This window comes from Misgurnus anguillicaudatus, chromosome 6 (assembly GCF_027580225.2).
Source record: "Misgurnus anguillicaudatus chromosome 6, ASM2758022v2, whole genome shotgun sequence".
Taxonomy (NCBI): domain Eukaryota; kingdom Metazoa; phylum Chordata; class Actinopteri; order Cypriniformes; family Cobitidae; genus Misgurnus; species Misgurnus anguillicaudatus.
Genome location: NC_073342.2, coordinates 10,784,099 through 10,802,184, shown reverse-complemented (window position 1 = coordinate 10,802,184; position 18,086 = coordinate 10,784,099). Strand labels below are relative to the sequence as shown.

Sequence of the window (18,086 nt, the reverse complement as noted above, 5' to 3'; positions counted from 1 at the left end):
CTACTGTGAAGCATGGGGGTGGAAACCTCATGCTTTGGGTCTGTTTTTTTGCAAAGGGACCAGGACAACTGATCCGAGTTAAGGAAAGAATGAATGGGGCCATGTATCGTGAGATTTTGACTCAAAACCTCCTTTCGTCAGCAAGGGCATTGAAGATGAAACGTGGCTGGATCTTTCAGTATGGCAGTGATCCCAAACATACCGCCCGGGCAAAGAAGGAGTGGTTTCGTAAGAATAATTTCAAGGTCCTGGAGTGGCCTAGCCAGTCTCCAGATCTCAACCCCATAGAAAATCTTTGGAGGGAGTTGAAATTCCGTGTTGCCCAGCGACAGCCCTAAAACATCACTGCTCTAGAGGAGATCTGCATGGAGGAATGGGCCAAACTACCAGCAACAATATGTAAAAACCTTGTGGAGACTTACAGAAAACGTTTGATCTCTGTCATTGCCAACAAAGGGTATATAACAAAGTATTGACATAAACTTTTGTTATTGACCAAATACTTATTTTTCACCATGATTTGCAGGTAGATTCTTGAAGGGTCAGACAGTGTGATTTTCTGGATTTTTTTTCTCATTTTGTCTCTCGTGGTTGACGTGTACCTTTGACAAAAATTACAGGCCTCTCTCATCTTTTTAAGTGTGAGAACTTGAACAATTGGTAGCTGACTAAATACTTTTTTGCCCCACTGTAGCTGAGTCCATACTTATAAAAATGTGTCAGTGCATCAGGGGGTAAGGAGAGAGAGATCGGCTTCAGTTTAATTGACGGCCGTCACAGGCACGGCCGCTTAATAACAGCGTTTTCTGCTTTCCTCTCAACCATTGAATAAAAGCCAGGCTTCCAACTTGTTTTTATATTTGGATGTGTTTGGCTTCAAGTGTTGCTGCAAAAACCACGAGAGCGATTTCAGAAATCATACATAAAGGTCTGCTTTTAACTCGCTCTAGCGGTCCTACTTTGATGTTGCCTGTCGGTTCTTGACGAAGTTGAACACATCTATTTGTGTGAGCGAGTTAACTAAAACAAAAACATTATGTGACAACAACATACAAAAACATCTTATGGCCTTTTCTTTCACATTTCTTAAAATTTTTTAAATGGTATTGTGCAATGTTAAAATTTTGTTTATTTACATTTTTGTTAATAAGTGTTAAAATTGATATAAGCAATCCATATGAAATAAGAACATTTAATATTTACATAGGCACAGATATATGTTGTGTGTGTGTAAGTGAATCAGATTTGAGTTGCAGATGTCTGTCAGGATGTTCAGAGCTCTTCTGAATGATGGAGATCCCATCCATATCTAACTCCACTGAATGAACACTGAATGAACCAATGCCCTGTAAATACAAAACTGTGCATTAAATTCATTACAGTTGACATTTTTAACAACTTACAGTGAAGGTTAAAGGGGCGTACACTCCACTTTTTTTTAGAATATACACATTTTCCAGCTCCCATAGAGTTAAACATTCGATTTTTACAGTTTTGGAATTCATTCAGCTGATCTCCGGGTCTGGCGGTACCACTTTTAGCATAGCTTAGAACAATCCATTGAATCTGTTTAGACCATTAGCATCATGCTAAAAAATAAGAGTTTTGATATTTTTCCTATTTAAAACTTGACTGTTCGTAGGTACATTGTGTACTAAGACCGACGGAAAATTAAAAGTTGTGATTTTCTAGGCAGATATGTCTAGGAACTATACTCTCATTCTGGCGTAATAATCAAAGACTTTGTTGCTGTAACATGGCTGCAGGAGGCGCAATGATATTACACAGTGCCCAAAAATAGTCCCGCCATGGAAAGTTAATAAGAGGACTATTTTCGGCTGCTGCATTATATTATTGCGAAGGCTCCTTCACATACAAATCATGTAAGTGGGGTCTGAAATTGTCATCGTAGGTGCATGTCCACTGTGAAAGACACAATCCAAAAAAAATCCAGAAATCACAACGCATGATTCTTCAACTATCCATTTGTATGATACAGCTGCAAATAAGTATTTGAACACCTGAGAAAGTCAATGTTAATATTTGATACAGTAGCCTTTGTTTGCAATTACAGAGGTCAAATGTTTCCTGTAGTTTTTCACCAGGTTTGCACACACTGCAGGAGGGATTTTGGCCCACTCCTCCACACAGATCTTCTCTAGATCAGTCAGATTTCTGTCCAGTCGCTTAGAAACACAGAGTTTGAGCTCCCTCCAAAGATTCTCTATTGGGTTTAGGTCTGGAGACTGGCTAGGACACACCAGAACCTTGATATGCTTCTTACAGAGCCACTCTTTGGTTATCCTGGCTGTGTGCTTCGGGTCATTGTCATGTTGGAAGACCCAGCCTCGACCCATCTTCAATGCTGAGGAAAGGAGGTTGTTCCCTAAAATCTCGCAACACATGGCCCCTGTCATCCTCTCCTTAATACAGTGCAGTCACCCTGTCCCATGTGCAGAAAAACACCCCCAAACCATGATGCTACCACCCCATGCTTCACAGTAGAGATAGTGTTCTTGGGATGGTACTCATAATTTTTCTTCCTCCAGACACGTTTAGTGGAATTATCACCAAAAAGTTATATTTTGGTCTCATCTGACCACATGACTTTCTCCCATGACTCCTCTGGATCATCCAAATGGTCATTGGCAAACTTAAGACGGGCCGGGACATGTGCTGGTTTAAGCAGGGGAACTTTCCGTGCCATGCATGATTTCAAACCATGACGTCTTAGTGTATTACCAACAGTAACCTTGAAAACGGTGGTCCCAGCTCTTTTCAGGTCATTGACCAGCTCCTCCCGTGTAGTTCTGGGATGATTTCTCACCTTTCTTATGATCATTGAGACCCCACGAGGTGAGATCTTGCATGGAGCACCAGTCCGAGGGAGATTGACAGTCATGTTTAGCTTCTTCCATTTTCTAATGATTGCTCCAACGGTGGACCTTTTTTCACCAAGCTGCTTGGCAATTTCCCCATAGCCCTTTCCAGCCTTGTGGAGATGTACAATTTTGTCTCTAGTTTCTTTTGACAGCTCTTTGGTCTTGGCCATGTTAGTAGTTAGTAGTAGATTGTTACTGATTGTATGGGGTGGACAGGTGTCTTTATGCAGCCAACAACCTCAAACAGGTGCATCTAATTTAGGATAATAAATGTAGTGGAGGTGGACATTTTAAAGGCAGACTAAGGCTCTGTTTACACGTACATGGTTATTTTTAAAAACTGAGAGATTTACCTTCGTTTGTGCCCCTCGTTTACACGCAAACGGAGAACTCGCCTCTGAAACCGATTGTTTCTAAAAACTCCGGCCAGAGTGGAGATCTTGAAAATCTTCGGTTGCACGATTGCATGTAAACTGAGACAAACGGATGTTCAAGCAGGCAACGTCACAGAGTATGCGCCAGAGCTTTCACCTACGTCAAAAGTGCGACCCATGTTTACATGTGACTGCTACTCTGAACGCTTCCAAGATCACATTTATGTTCGTCCAAACTCGTTTTGTGTGTTTGTATTTGCAAATACAGCTGCTCCATTATGTCAAGGAGCAGAGACGAGTGCTCAGAGGTCAGCAATTTTACGCGTGTTTGACTTCAAGCGGCGCTGCAAGAACCGACATACGTATGATGACAAAGTAAAGCGAGAGCGATTCGGAATAAGACCTCTACGTGTCATTCCTCAACTCGCTCTCGTGGTATGTTGACGTCATCAATCACCTACTGCAACAACTCCTCCCTCCAACATGAAGAACCAGTTCACGTCACCACCAGCGCCGCCGGTGATTGGCTTACGTGGGCTTGAGCGTCTCTTGACGGCAAATATGCACGGGTACGTGTAAATAAACACTTTTCTGAAAACTGACATGTGTGCACGATATTATTTTTGAAACCGGAGAGGTTGAAATGTCCGTTTATGAAAATAGCCGCCCACGTGTAAACATAGCATAACAGGTCTTTGAGGGTCAGAATTCTAGCTGATAGACAGGTGTTCAAATACTTATTTGCAGCTATATTATACAAATAAATAGTTCTATATACATAGTTATATATACATTTATATACAAATAAATAATATATTATGATTTATTAATTTTTTTTAGATTATGTCTCTCACAGTGGACATGATTTCTAAGTGGGAGAACTTGCAAAATAGCAGGGTGTTCAAATACTTATTTTCCCTCACTGATTTAGCAAATTAAAGGTCATTGTTTTATTATTATAAATTATGTTTTAGTGGTGTGAAATAATATTATTGCTGCAATATTGTGCGTGTTGTGTTTTGCTTTTCCAGGAGTCAATTCAGTACTAGAATGCGGTTGTCACTCCCATAAATTAGTGAAACGTGTATGTAGAGAACAGGATTAAACACTAAAAAGTAAAATCGACACTCAAATTTAGCTGCAGTGTGAACAAGACAAAAGTCTACAGTCATTTTCTTATCAATTCTCTAGTTTTGCATGAACTAACATTCATGAAGACTGCTGCACTTGTATCTACAAAAACTATTACTTGATAACCCATTTTCTCACCTGTATGTTACTGAGAACGTCTCTCACTTTTTCCTTCTGTTGAGGTTCACGTGTGAGTAAGAAGAGAAATCCTCCTCCTCCTGCTCCTGCAAGACTCTGTCCTAAGATCAGAGGCTGAAGTTTATTCATCATCATCCTCACAGCTGCCGGCTCACAGCCTGGAGCCATCAGCTTCTTCTGCTGCCAGTATCTGTCCATACATAAACCCAGTCTGGAGAGAGACCCTGAGAGAAACACATTATAAGTACTGTGAAAAAGATTTAAGATGTTAAATAATGTTTTTTTAAACTAACCCTGCCTGCAGGCTTCAGCACACTCTTCTGCATTGATCACCAGCTGCTCTGTGTTCTTGACGATGAAGGGTAATCGTGCGTACCAACTGCGCACCACGTCCTGCACAAACACAATTGTTTAATGAATAAACCACATCATGATGAACGTGTACATGAAAGATTGCATGCGCTTACCTGCAGCAGATTTCGTGCTAAACGCGTCTTTCCAGTGTAAACCAGCAGGAGATGTTGCTGTAGGACAGACATGAAGTCTTGAGAGAGAGACAGCTGTTCAACTTCAACTCTCAGAGGTAACTGAGCTGCTGATCGAGCGACCTTCACTCCTCCAAACAAACCACCAACCTGATCCTGCCATCCACCACCTACAACACAAAACAAATTCAAGGTGAACTTCTTGCACCACGAGTTCAGCGTCTCATCATCATCATCATAACATCTCATACCAGTGGTGAGTATCTGCTCCAGGTAAAGAACATCATGAATGAGAGACGTTGTGTTGTAGCTTCGTCCTGTACTTCTGTACACTGCAGCAAGAGCTGCGCCTGCCAGGATACTGCTGGTGCCTACAAACACATTGAACTTTAAATATTTAGTATTTTATGTGCAACTCTGGAGGGAATACATTTAGACATTACCCAGCTAGTTTCCACACAACCTGTCCTGAATTTACTGACCGAGTCCAGAACCATGTGGTAGTGTAGACCAGCTGCGCAGCTCCAGTCCTCCACCCCAGCGCTTCAACAGCTGATCTTTCAGTGAAAGAGGAGACGATAAACACACCAGATCACTGCATACACAAACTGCTTTCAGCAGAGCACCTGAAACACAAAAACAACTTTACTGAAACACACATGAGAACATGATCCAAAAAAATACAATATGGAGTTGTATGTGTTATGGTGGCAATAAATAGTCAACAAATCCAACATGTAGGCTATGTAGGAATGTAGGCTACAATACAATATGTGATACCTGGTGCATGTGGTTGGCAATAATCCTCCAGGTCTGTTAGATCCTCACAGATTGTTTCTGTTGAAATACTGCAGTCGGGTTCTCCGCTGGTGCTGACCAACAGCAGATGAGGTTCAGGAATTCGTCGAACTTTGGCACCAATCGGCCGTTTGCCATCCACCTTAATGGCCACATTAACCACCACTCCACCATGTTCAAACGCAATAGGAGGAGTGTCACTCCAACCACCTGGTAAAATATTTAAAAACATTTACACCCCAGTAAATTCCAACTTAGGTTTTGTGGAGTTATAAACAAGTAGCACTCTAAAATTGGATTGTTCCCTCGCCCTAATAAAACACACCAGTGAGTCATTACATTATGAACACCTGCCTAATATCCTGTAGGACCTCCCTCAGCTGACAAAACCGAAGCCATGTGGCAAGGCATTGATTTGATGAGGTGGCGATAGGTCTCATTGAGTATCTGCTACCGTAATGTTAACACCAGGTCCTCTAGTTCACATACTTTTCGGGTTGTGGTGATGTAGTGCAAACCTGCTTTTCCAAGTCGAAGCACAAATGTTCAATTTGGTTCATGTCAGGTGAATTTAGAGGCCAGGGCATTAACAGAAATTCAACATCATGCTACTGAAACCACTCCTTCTGGGAGTGTGGCATGCCACATTATCATGTTGGTAATGGCCATTACCGAAAGGGAAGACAGTTGCCATAAATGGATGCACTTGGTTCACAATGATGCTCAGATACCTGACAGCTGTCAGGAATGGTGCAATTTGGATATTGGGGCGTAAACAATTTGGATATTGGGGTTTTAAGATGGCGCCCTTCGTGGCAGACGTGTCTTTGTACTCCTCCCGCAGCTGACACTTTTGCTTTTTTCAGTATTTAAGCATACATGTTTCATCGGCAATAATTACATATGACAGAGAAACGCTACTGGAAATCGGGAAGCAACCTTATGAGCCCCCTTTTAATTTGTTGGATCTGGACTACCTGCTGAATATGAGCTCAAACCAGTGGGCCTACCAACAATGGAGTCGGGTGAACAGCATAGGCGGCGGAAGGAGCAACTCAAGCAGCGACGAGGCAAGAGAGGTGGGCTACATGCTAGGCTAAAGGCTAAAACTAGCCGACCGTCTCTGCCTAGCCTTCTGCTTGCGAACGTCCGATCCCTTGAAAACAAGATGGATGAGCTCAGAACCAGGATTATATCCCAGCGAGAAATTAGAGACTGCTGTGCTCTAATTCTCATAGAAACCTGGCTATCGGACCATATACCGGGTACCACGGTTCAGCGAATCCTGCACTAGCGCTTGGGACTCTGTATGACGTTATATACACACAAGAAAACACACCCCCTGACACAGTGTTTATCACTGCAGGCGATTTAAGTAAGGAATAATTGACGACGGGCCATTGAATTATAAGAAAATAATGCACACCAAGGTGGTAATGCGGCACGACGCGAAGCGGAGTGCCTTTGCACCGCAGGTGTGTATTATTTTCAAATAATTCAATGGCCCGTCGTCAATTATTCCGCTTATACCACGGCTACCACAAACATTGCTCTGGTGCCTATTTTTAAGACATTTGAAAAGATAGGTGTGCGGTTTACAGAAAAATAATCAACACCCATAGAACATTTCTCAGCCAATCAGAATGCAGCATTCAACAGACCCGTGGTATAAACCATAGTAATGTATGGACTGTGAAGCCAGCCTACCACCCGTACGTTGATTTCCCTACGAGGGGGAAACACACTCAATCAGGTGTATAGTAAGGTGAAGGGGGCATACAAGGCTGCTCCCCACCCCCACTTCGATCAGTTCAATCACATCTCAGTGTTTTTTTCCAGACTTGCAGTTTGTAGCGGCAAATTCCCAACGCACGTGCGCATTATATGTGTTTATGCAACTTAAATAAGGATCCGCAGAGCACATCGAATGACGACGCTAAGGGTGTTTGTACAGAAACTGTCATGTGATACAGAGGTAGTGATAAACACGATGTGCAAACATCTTTGTGGTGGTCAACGTTATGGTTAACGTTCCAACAACACTCTCACTTGTATGATGTCACAGCAGTAGGCAGCGCAAAGATAACGACACGCCTATAATCCCTCCTAGCTAACCAAACCAAAGTGAGGTGAGCTGACCCGACCCAAACTAATCTAAACCGTGGGGTACTATGCAATGGAAAAGCGCCATTAGTCACTTAAAAGTGTCTGTCAAATGCATTAATGTACAAAACGTAAATCATATTTTTGCAAAGTTGTGACATAAACTAAAGGCTACGGGTTATTAAGAAAAGACAAGATTTTCCCAACCAAGTTTACTGTTTCAATGAGAAACACACCAACACAGGAAGGACAGTTTAACTTTAGTTTCCTGGTATGAACTTGAAATTTAGCATGTTTGTTTCTCTCACCTGACAGATCCAGTCGAGCAGGACACTCCACTTCCTGCCATTCACCCATGGGTGGCATCACACCTTGGCCAATGAACACAAACTTGCGCGCTGACATCACCGCCTTCCGCAGAAGTATCTGTCCCGCCCCCTCATAATGCCTCGCAGCTCGTACCAAAAAATCTGGCCTTAACACAGCAATAACAATCACTTAAAAAATCACAACAATTACAGCAAAACTTCAAAAAATTTCAGTCTCAGTCTTTAATCTTTCGGTTCTGACCTGCTGAGCCAATGCTTTCTTTGCTCAGCCAATTCCTGAACACCTGCAGGTAAGTTTGCATCTTCTAGAAGCTTAAAGGCAGTTGACCATAAAGGGTTCGCAGCTGGACCACTGCGCAAACCCCCTTTACCCTCTCCTGCCAGACACCCGAGAACGTCTGCGATGCAGGCGAGACAACGTGCAGCTATGCCCAGATCACCACTGCTGCCTGCAACCACTGAAAAAAAAAAACAAAGCATATACAGATTATACCGTCAGAAGTCAACATACTGAATATGAATCATGAATCCCTCTTCGTACCTGAGTCTAGTGTGTGCAGTAGCTCCTCGTGTTGTCCAGCCAGAGCTGCTGCTCTGAAGAACGGCAGTAAACTGAGATCAGTGTGACCCTGTAAAGTGTCCACAGCTCTCCTTCGACCCACACTGAAAAACAGCTCTTCTCTCCAGCTTAACTCCACCTGCTGGTCAGTGAGGATCAGGATATCTCTGAGCGAGAGTCTCCAGGCTTCTCTCCAACTTCTTAGCTGCCCAGGACCTCCCAACAGCCAACTGAGACCCTCCAGTCCGACGGGTCCTGAATGAGGCATGAACACTGGGAACAATCGGGCGTCCAGCAGACAGCAGGACTTTGTCTTTTCAGGTCCCCACAGATCCAGAGGCCTGAAACACACACACACACATTTTGTATACACTTTGTGTAGTGTACATTCACGCTGGTCTCAAACCATCACAAACAAATTAGACCACACTACGTGAGACCTTCTGGTAGAAAGATACAAATGCAGACTTTGTTTCTTACTGTATTCCAGTTCGACTGTAAAACTCCCTCCATTTGTGATTGAGGAATGAAGCAGTGACATCATCACTGTCAGCCTGTGTGGAGATAAATCAGGATCAGTTTTCATTTACCCCTGATTTTTCATAACAAACACATCATCTGCATCTCTAGACTCACCTCTAAACTGTCAAGAGCTCCAAAAACTGTGTAGACGGTTAACTTTAACTCTCCAAGCATCACTCTGTGTCCCTGAATGATGATGTCACTGGACAGAGGTAGACGCTGGATGCAGGGTGATGATAGCAGATCCAGACCTGACAGCAGGCAGCCAGAAGGCACCTGAACTGGACCCTTGAGATGATACAAAAGCATTAAATAAATGTTACTTAGCAAATAATTTGATCTTTAATCTTATTGTGTTCAGTTCATCAACACACATAACAATTTGTACAAAATGACCCTCCAGACCTGTAGGTGGCAGTGTTGTACGACAGCTCCTGCTGCTATCTGAACATCTCCTTCCAACACGCTGTTAATCACCCTGCTTCCCTCTGCCACAGACTTCACATCCTGTAAAACAGAAAGAGAGCTTATAAATGTTATCATTAGAGAAATATTAAAGGAGGAGGGGAGAAGATTTACGTTGATTAAACATTATGAGGACACATACATTGTTTAAAATATAATGAACGTCACAGATAAGTCATTTGTAAAAAAAAAAAAAACATTAAAAACCGATAGCAATAAAGAGCTGCAGGGTTGGCGTATTTTTGTTGGCAAAACCAATACAAGCATTTAAAGGGGCTATGGCATTGACTTTTTCCATGTTTTAGTGCTATGATTGGGTCCCCAGTGCTTCTATCAACCTAGAAAATGTGATAAAGATCAACCCAGTAACTTAGTTTTGGTAAACCATTCTCTACAAGCACATGAAAAAATAGGTTGTTGAAATTTGGCTCTCCTTATGATGTCACAGCACTGCCATTTAGTGCACAATTGAGTTTTAATTGCAACAAACCACCATCATTGTGATCAGTGTTTGAATTTCATCAGCTCATTTGCATTTTAAAGGACACACCCAAAACTGCACAGTTTTGCTCACACCTATAAAGTGGCAATTTTAACATGCTATAATAAATTATCTTTATGATATATTGAGCTAAAACTTTACATATGTGCTCTTGGGACAACAAAGATTTATTTGACATCTTAAAAAAGTCTTGTGCCATGGCCCCTTTAAGTAATGTAGTGTTCTCTCATCCCGAAGTGAATGTTTTTTAAAGGATTTTTTTAAAAACGCCTTAAAGGTACAGTGGGTAAATTTTAGCAAAGTCTAGTGATGAGGTTGCGAACTGCAACCAACAGCTAAGTCCACTACTCACTCCTTGCTTTTAAAATGCATAGAGAAGCTACGGTAGCCGCTACCAGAAAAAAAAAATGTCATCGTCGGAGACAACTTAGTAAAAAAAAGCTTGTCCGTAAGGGCTTCTGTAGAAACATGGCGGCACAAAATAGCGACTTCCACGTAAGGGGACCCTCTGTGTTTGTAGATAAAACGCCTCATTCTAAGGTAATAAAACATAACGGTTTATTATAAAAAGGTCTTTATACACCCCTGAAAATATAGTTTTGCATATTATTTTGCATTTTTGTGAAGAGATCCTTCTAAAAACTACACACTGCACCTTTAAAGCTACCATTCATAACTTTGGCCTCTGTCGCCATCTCTGTATGAAAAATAAAATTGCAGTTATTTGTGGAGTAATTTTTTGGTCGCAATTTGAGCAACTGTTGAATAAACAACAAACTCTTCCCCATCTGCAGCAGCATAGACATGTGATATAGTAGCAAGGTCCTCTTTCTGTTCATGGACGTGACGTAATCACACATTAAGTTCAAAAAGTTTCCTACGAAATCCAACCCAATAGCTCAAATTAGAAATCATCATTAAAAGCTTACCATTGCGAGAAATTTTGTTTATTTTCAACATAAAAGTTACTCTTTAAATTTTTTGAAAATAATGCACACCCGGTGTGTAACAGCACAACGCGAATAACCACCTTGGGTGTGCATTATTTTCTTATAATTTAACGGCCCGTCGTTAATTATTCCTTACATATAAAACACATCAGTAACACCCCTACGTATGACCTTTTAAAGCTTTTATGTGTCTTTTAAAGGGTGGTTGCTAACAAGTTGCTACATGGGACTACAGACATTGTCGAAAACTTTAAATGTCACACATGAAAATCTCACAAACAATATAGCATTGGCACAATCTCCCAAAAAGATTCAATAATCCAAAAGCCTATTAAAAAATCCCATCGACTCTTTGCCGAGGGAACCCATGTACAGCTAACTTTCGGGATGGCCTTTGGAAAAATGTCATCCAGTAGCTGTTTATGTTCAAACAGAGACATCAAAATACTACCTGAACATGAGAGAGAATCATCGTCTCAGATCCGGATTCTGTGAGTCGAACGACATGTTCCCTACCCGACTGAGTCAAATAATCATATTGGCCATCAGGGATATACACTGCAAACAGAAAAAAAAGACTATGTATAAAATAGCATACAAATCTTGGTATTTATTCAGTGCATAGCGTGTATACTGTGCACGTTTTATTTCAAATAAATGTTACAAACTTAAATCATTATCATATCACATATTGTATAATGCTGCATTTAGCGATTTATTGCATATCGCATTATCCTTCAATATCGTGCAGGCATGTACGCTTTCTGCATGTGTTGAAAAACCTAATGGAGTGACTACACAAGTGGGTAGTATACAACAGAACATACTGCACTGAATACTGTATCCCACAATGCAATGCACTCAACTCATTATAAAGGGTTTAAGGAAGCAAAAAGAGAAAAAGTGTACCCATAGAGAAAGAGGCTCCTCTGATGTCCCTCCATAGCACCATACGGCCGCTCCTCACTACTGCCCCCTGGGGTCCAGAGGGGGACATGCAGCCTGATCTTTCTCCATTAATAAACTCATTCTCTGTCAGGTCAGCGCAAAGGCACATGAGGATATCCAGAAAGAGAGATAACTGTATAAAAAGAGCAAAAATAAATGAGAGAGAACATTCAAAGAAAGAGAGAACTATATTGAGTCTGTTCACCTCGAAAGGTGGAGCTCCAGAATCCATGCCAAAATAAGTGCAGCCATCCAATGGTGAAATAACATGAGTTTGTAAGAGTTTCTCTGAAATCACAGCGGAGAAGAACACAGGCCCTGAGACCTGCATATATAAAGAAACACAAAAATTAATTTCCATCAACTCACAAGATCTCATCTGCTATAACAAACACAACTTATCATATTCATACCAATGGCACCTTCCCATCAGGCATTGCAGCACGGATGATCTTGTCCTTCGAGCCCTTATAGATGATGTTGCACACTTTGGCCTGTAAAACCAAAAAGTAGAAAATCTCAAAACTGGTTTGTCTACAAAAATCCACCTAATATCCCGTAATGCACCTCTTTATCGGTGACATAGACTCCATGCTTAACAGCGAAGGAAACATCACCCGGTAACGCAACGACCCGAACATCAGAGCACTCATCCCATGAAATCACTGCAATGAGAGAAAGCGATTAGAGCGAAGCATAGCTGGTTAATCTTTACAACAGGTTGTTGTGATAAATGAATGGTAAGATTGGTAAATGATGTGTGCCTGTTTGTGTGTGAGCTCACATGGACGTGTTGGAATATTTAGGATCATATCAGTGCTGCAAACCCAAACGCCTGGTGGAGACCCAACGCAAATCTGATAAAGACGAAATAAATAAATAAATAAATAAATAAATAAATAAATATATATATATATATATTTATTTATTTATTTATTGTGTGTGTGTGTGTGTGTGTGTGTGTGTGTGTGTTTTGCTTACCTTTGTGGACAGACAATCCAACAGCAGATCTAAACAGCAAACCGCTCCTTCTACAGACGCTGATTTGTGTACAGGCATCCAGCAGAAAGCCCTGCTACAGCCATCCCATGGAAAATCTCTACCCTAAATACACAAAAACACCTATGAGCACAAGCCTGAAAATGATCTTTATCTGAAATGTGGATTTCTTTACTGACCGTGTGCAAGATGAGAATATGAGCGTCATGCAGAACATCAGCATTCACCACCTAAATACACACATTAAAGGAAACTGAAATATAATTGATGGAAAATCATTACGAATTCTAGTAATATTATAAGTATTATCAAATGTTTGCTGGATTATGTGTAAAAAAAAAGCCATGCTATCTTCTAATTAACAATCCAAAGTACAAAAAACTTTCTAAACGTTCTTTTAGCACAAATATCTTGATGAGCAAAATGGTCTAAGAAAATACGTTTAGTTTTTAGAAGGTAAAAAATATATATTTAAGTGAATTTGTGCTTAAAACAAGCAAAAAAATAAATAAATAAAAAATATGCCAATAGGGTTAAAAAAAATCTTGAAATAAGTTAAACACTTACACTGCAAAAAATGACCCAAGAAAATAAATCTAGTTTTTAGAGCAAAAATATCAAAGTGATTTTGTGCATAAAACAAGCAAAAGAAATCTGTCAATGGGGTAAGCAAAAAATCTTGAAAATTTTTCTAAAACGCTTAATTCAAGAAAAATTCTAGAAAAAAAGTCTTACCCCATTTTTGCTTGTTTTGCACAAATTCACTTAAATTTTATTTAATTTTTTTCTAAAAACTAGACTTATTTTCTTGGGTGGTTTTGCTCATCAAGAAAAAGCATCTTAAGTTAAGAATTTTTATATATTTTTACTGAAAACAAGACAAAAATACAAAGATTTTTTTTGTTCATTTTTGCAGTGTAACTCAAGAAATTTTTTAGAAAAATTGCCAGCCCATTGGCAGATTTTTTTGCTTTGCTTGCACAAATTCACTTAAATTTTATATTTGTTTATTTAACCCCATAACTGTCACACCACCCTTTGAGTGGGGGGTGAAAAGTTGATTTGCACTTCAAATGAATATAACTGGCATTTTTTGGGCTAGAGGCCTAATCTTGGTCTTGTTTTAAAGAAGACAATTTAAGGTGACATGTGACATTTAGTAGGATTATCAATGTTTTAGGCGCACTCTTATCATAAATGAATCAATTACTCTCCCTACATAATTTATTGAAAATAAATTTATTGAAAATAAATTATGAAAAAATATCTGTATTCTAGAGGCTTAGACCTTTCCAAAGATATATTTAGTCATGATTCGATAAACATTTACATCCAAAATATTAAAGTAAAGTCAGGTGTTCCTCAGGAGGAACGGTGACAGTAAAAGGGATAAAAAACTAGATTTATTTTTAATAGGTAATTTTGCTCATCAAGAAATTGCATCTTGATTTTAGAATTTTTAGATATTTGTATAACAAGACAAACATACTTTGTAAGAAAGTCATTTTTTGCAGTGCGCAAAACTGACACAGTTCCTTAGAATCAATCCTAATTTTAGGGATCAAAATGGGATCGAGCATGATCAAATATGATCTGACTGGACAAACATAAATTTTTGTCCTGTTTTTAAAGACAAGAGTAAACTTTAGTTTAATTAGGACATTTAAGTAGGTTTTATAAACGTATAAATTACTAGTGTGTATATAGAGAAAAAACAATGCCACTGATTTAATTTAAGATGCAAATAATTTTAAGTTTTGACAGCTTAAACATGCATTTTAGTCTGGGATTTAAAAACCGTGTGTCTCAAACCAGGTCTTTAAGTTTTTAAGGTTTCTGCCATCATTTTATTTTACAGTCCTGTCCTACGGTTAATTTCTCACTATTAACTACTTGCTTATTATTAGCATGCATATTACTTGGATATTGAGTGTTTATTATCACTTATTAAGCACATATTAATGATTTATTCTGCATGGCTTTATTGTACATCCCTTAATCCAGGGGTTTTCAAACTGTGGGTCGGGAGTCTCGGGACCCATTTAAGGTGATAAGGTGGGTCGCTCAAAAACGCTTGGCTACAATGAATTTAATATGATATACCATAAGTTATTTTGATGCTGATATTACATTTGTTTTACTGTATAAATGACAGGGGAAATAAAAACTATGATTATTTTACTATTATAAAATTATTATAAAAGGGAAAATAATTGTGTTTTAATTAAAAAATATGTTGGTAGGTCCTGGTATATATTATATCTCTCTAAGTGGGTCGCAAAATAAAATTTGGGAACCTCTGCCTTTATCCCACCCTATTCCTAAACTTTACTACTTCATAAACAGTAATAAAGAGTTTATTAAGGGAAAAATCATAGTTAATAGTAAGTAAATAGTAAAAAATAGACCCGGTTGTAATGGGATCATGATCAGATTATGAAAACATTTTCATTGGCACTCCTGCACACATCTTTCATGAGATTTTTGAGTTATTTCTCCAGCCCTTGACTGTGATGTAAATCTCACACTGTATCCAGCTCTGGCACTCAGGTGTTCAGCAGCGACCAGCAGGGCGTTTAGTGTTGCCCCACCGCTGCCCAATCGGGCGTGTGGGTCAGGAACCGTAAGCAGCAGGGCTTTAGCTGGAAGAAGACCACGCTTCTGATGTACCTCCAGCTCTGAAACACATAAACATACATGAGATCTCTACCTCGTATACTGTGAAGATGGCTCAACAGGATGGGTTATGAATGGGATTAAAGGTAGAGCACAACAACGTTTTGTGGTGGTACCATGGTACTGTGGGATGCTATGGTACTTCAATAGTAAAATACAGTAAATATAAGCCTATACTGTATCCAAAATGGCAGGTGTGGAAGTTTTGGCAAAGGCAGTGATGGTGTCAGATATTATTACAATCATTCTGCATGTTACTCATTACTCATATACTATAGTATTAACGTGGTACTTCAGTTTACAGCTACACAAAAACTATTATTGTCACAAACGTATTACCATGTTACTACTTAAATATGACATTTATATTAAAGAACATTATTTTAATGTCTCTTAAAGATTTTAGGAAGCCAAACGGTGCAGTAAACAAACTGAAAGTAAGCGAAAAGTGACCGTGACACTTATTGAACTAACTTTAACAGACATAAATGTACATTTAATACATCAGCACAGACAGACTTATATTAATAAAATGATGAACTCACCTCTTTGAAAAGCATAAACGCTGTCTTTATGTTGACATGTAAGTACAATGACTGTCCAGTTCATAAACACTTCATCTGCCATTGTGACGAGCTTTTATTTCACATCTGACAGATTAACCGGAAAACGCGAGCACCAAGCAAATCCGGTTAATTCACCATCTGTCACGGGATTAACGGTTACGTTAATGGTTAATAATCACTCATTCATACTGTGCAACCCCAACAACGAGAGCAACGTTTGCGGACTACTTTACAACCTACTTCCGGACTACACTTTGACAACACGCACGGACCGCTGGGAAATGTAGTTCTAAAGGAAAACCCCTCTATGGTTAGTTTTATGGTTAATAATAACATACAAAAAATAGCTGGTTGTGATTACTATTGATTTTTTTCTGTGGTTTTCTATTTAAAAAAATCTATAATGTAAAAAAGATTCTGTAAAAAATATAACATTGACATCTTTAATATTGACTGATATATAAGACGCCACAGATGTGAAGTGAAATCAAACTCAAAAGATTATAATACTTTGCCTGGATTACTACATATAATCGTAATATAGTATTTGTTCAAAGGCAGCTGCTAAATGTATAAATGTAAACATAATATAGGTGTAACCCAGCTAAGAATTTTTGGTTCCCAAAACGTTCCCCTAACGTTAGTTTTTGGTTCCCATAACTTTATTTTCCAAGGTTTGTTTTTGGTTAGCCAGGAAAGTTTTCTTTACAGCAATAGAACGTTATTTTTAGGTTAGTTTAACGTTCCCCTAACATTAGAATAACGTTAGGATAAAGTTCTCCTAACGTTATCCTAACGTTATTTTTAGGTTAGTTTAACGTTCTCCTAATGTTATCCTAATGTTATTTTTAGGTTAGTTTAACGTTCTCCTAATGTTATCCTAACAATATCCTTACTAATTATTCTAATGTTAGGGGAACGTTAAACTAACCTAAAAATAACATTCTATTTCTGTAAAGAAAACTTTCCTGGCTAACCAAAAACAAACCTTAAAAAAATTATGTTATGGGAACCAAAAACTAACGTTAGGGGAACGTTCTGGGAACCAAAAACTAATGTTAAGGGAACGTTATTTTATGGTTCCAAAAAAATACCCCAAAAATAACCCCAAAAAATAATGTACTGTATAAGTTATTTTTAGGTTATTTAAAAATAACCACCCTGCAACGTTATGGGAACGTTATTTTATGGTTCCAAAAATACCCAAAAAATAACGTTTAGTATAAGTTATTTTTAGGTTATTTAAAAATAACCACCCTGCAACATTATGGGAACGTTATTTTATGGTTCCAAAAAAATACCCAAAAAATAACGTTTTGTATAAGTTATTTTAGGTTATTTTAATAATAACCACCCTGCAACGTTATGGGAACGTTATTTTATGGTTGCAAAAAATAAAACCTAAAAAGAACGTTCCCAGAACGTTATTATTTGGTTCCCAAAAAATAACCAAAATGTAACCAAAAACTAACGTTAGGGGAACGTTCTGTGTTTGCTAGGAATAAAACGTGCAGCATTGGTGAACCTATATCAATATAAAACACCCGCAGATTTAAACAGAGAAATGTCAAAAAATGGTCTCCAGCTATCACTGTACATGAGACCATTTCAAAAAGTACATCTTTGCACCTAAATGGTTCATATTAGTACCTCAGAGGA

General features: G+C 39.0%; 1 protein-coding gene across 2 annotated transcripts; it reads right to left on the bottom strand.

Moving 5' to 3' along the window:
- Positions 1–717: 717 nt before the first annotated feature.
- On the bottom strand, positions 718–16,861 carry fcsk (fucose kinase). 2 transcript variants are annotated; one of them, XM_073868498.1, is made up of 23 exons: positions 16,407–16,860; positions 15,712–15,863; positions 13,365–13,415; positions 13,168–13,290; positions 12,971–13,043; positions 12,754–12,851; positions 12,600–12,680; positions 12,392–12,511; positions 12,148–12,319; positions 11,690–11,796; positions 9,727–9,828; positions 9,436–9,609; positions 9,280–9,353; positions 8,782–9,140; positions 8,482–8,698; positions 8,220–8,386; positions 5,791–6,018; positions 5,493–5,636; positions 5,262–5,381; positions 4,993–5,180; positions 4,819–4,918; positions 4,526–4,749; positions 719–1,346 (listed from the first exon to the last, which is right to left on the bottom strand). In XM_073868498.1, the coding sequence occupies exons 1-23, from the start codon at positions 16,486–16,488 to the stop codon at positions 1,200–1,202; spliced, it is 3,303 nt and encodes a 1,100-aa protein (XP_073724599.1). In that variant the 5' UTR covers positions 16,489–16,860; the 3' UTR covers positions 719–1,199. The 2 variants fall into 2 exon arrangements, with proteins under 2 accessions (XP_073724598.1, XP_073724599.1); XM_073868497.1 differs by having other exon boundaries at positions 718–1,346; positions 12,148–12,511; positions 16,407–16,861.
- Between the last annotated feature and the right edge of the window lie 1,225 nt (positions 16,862–18,086).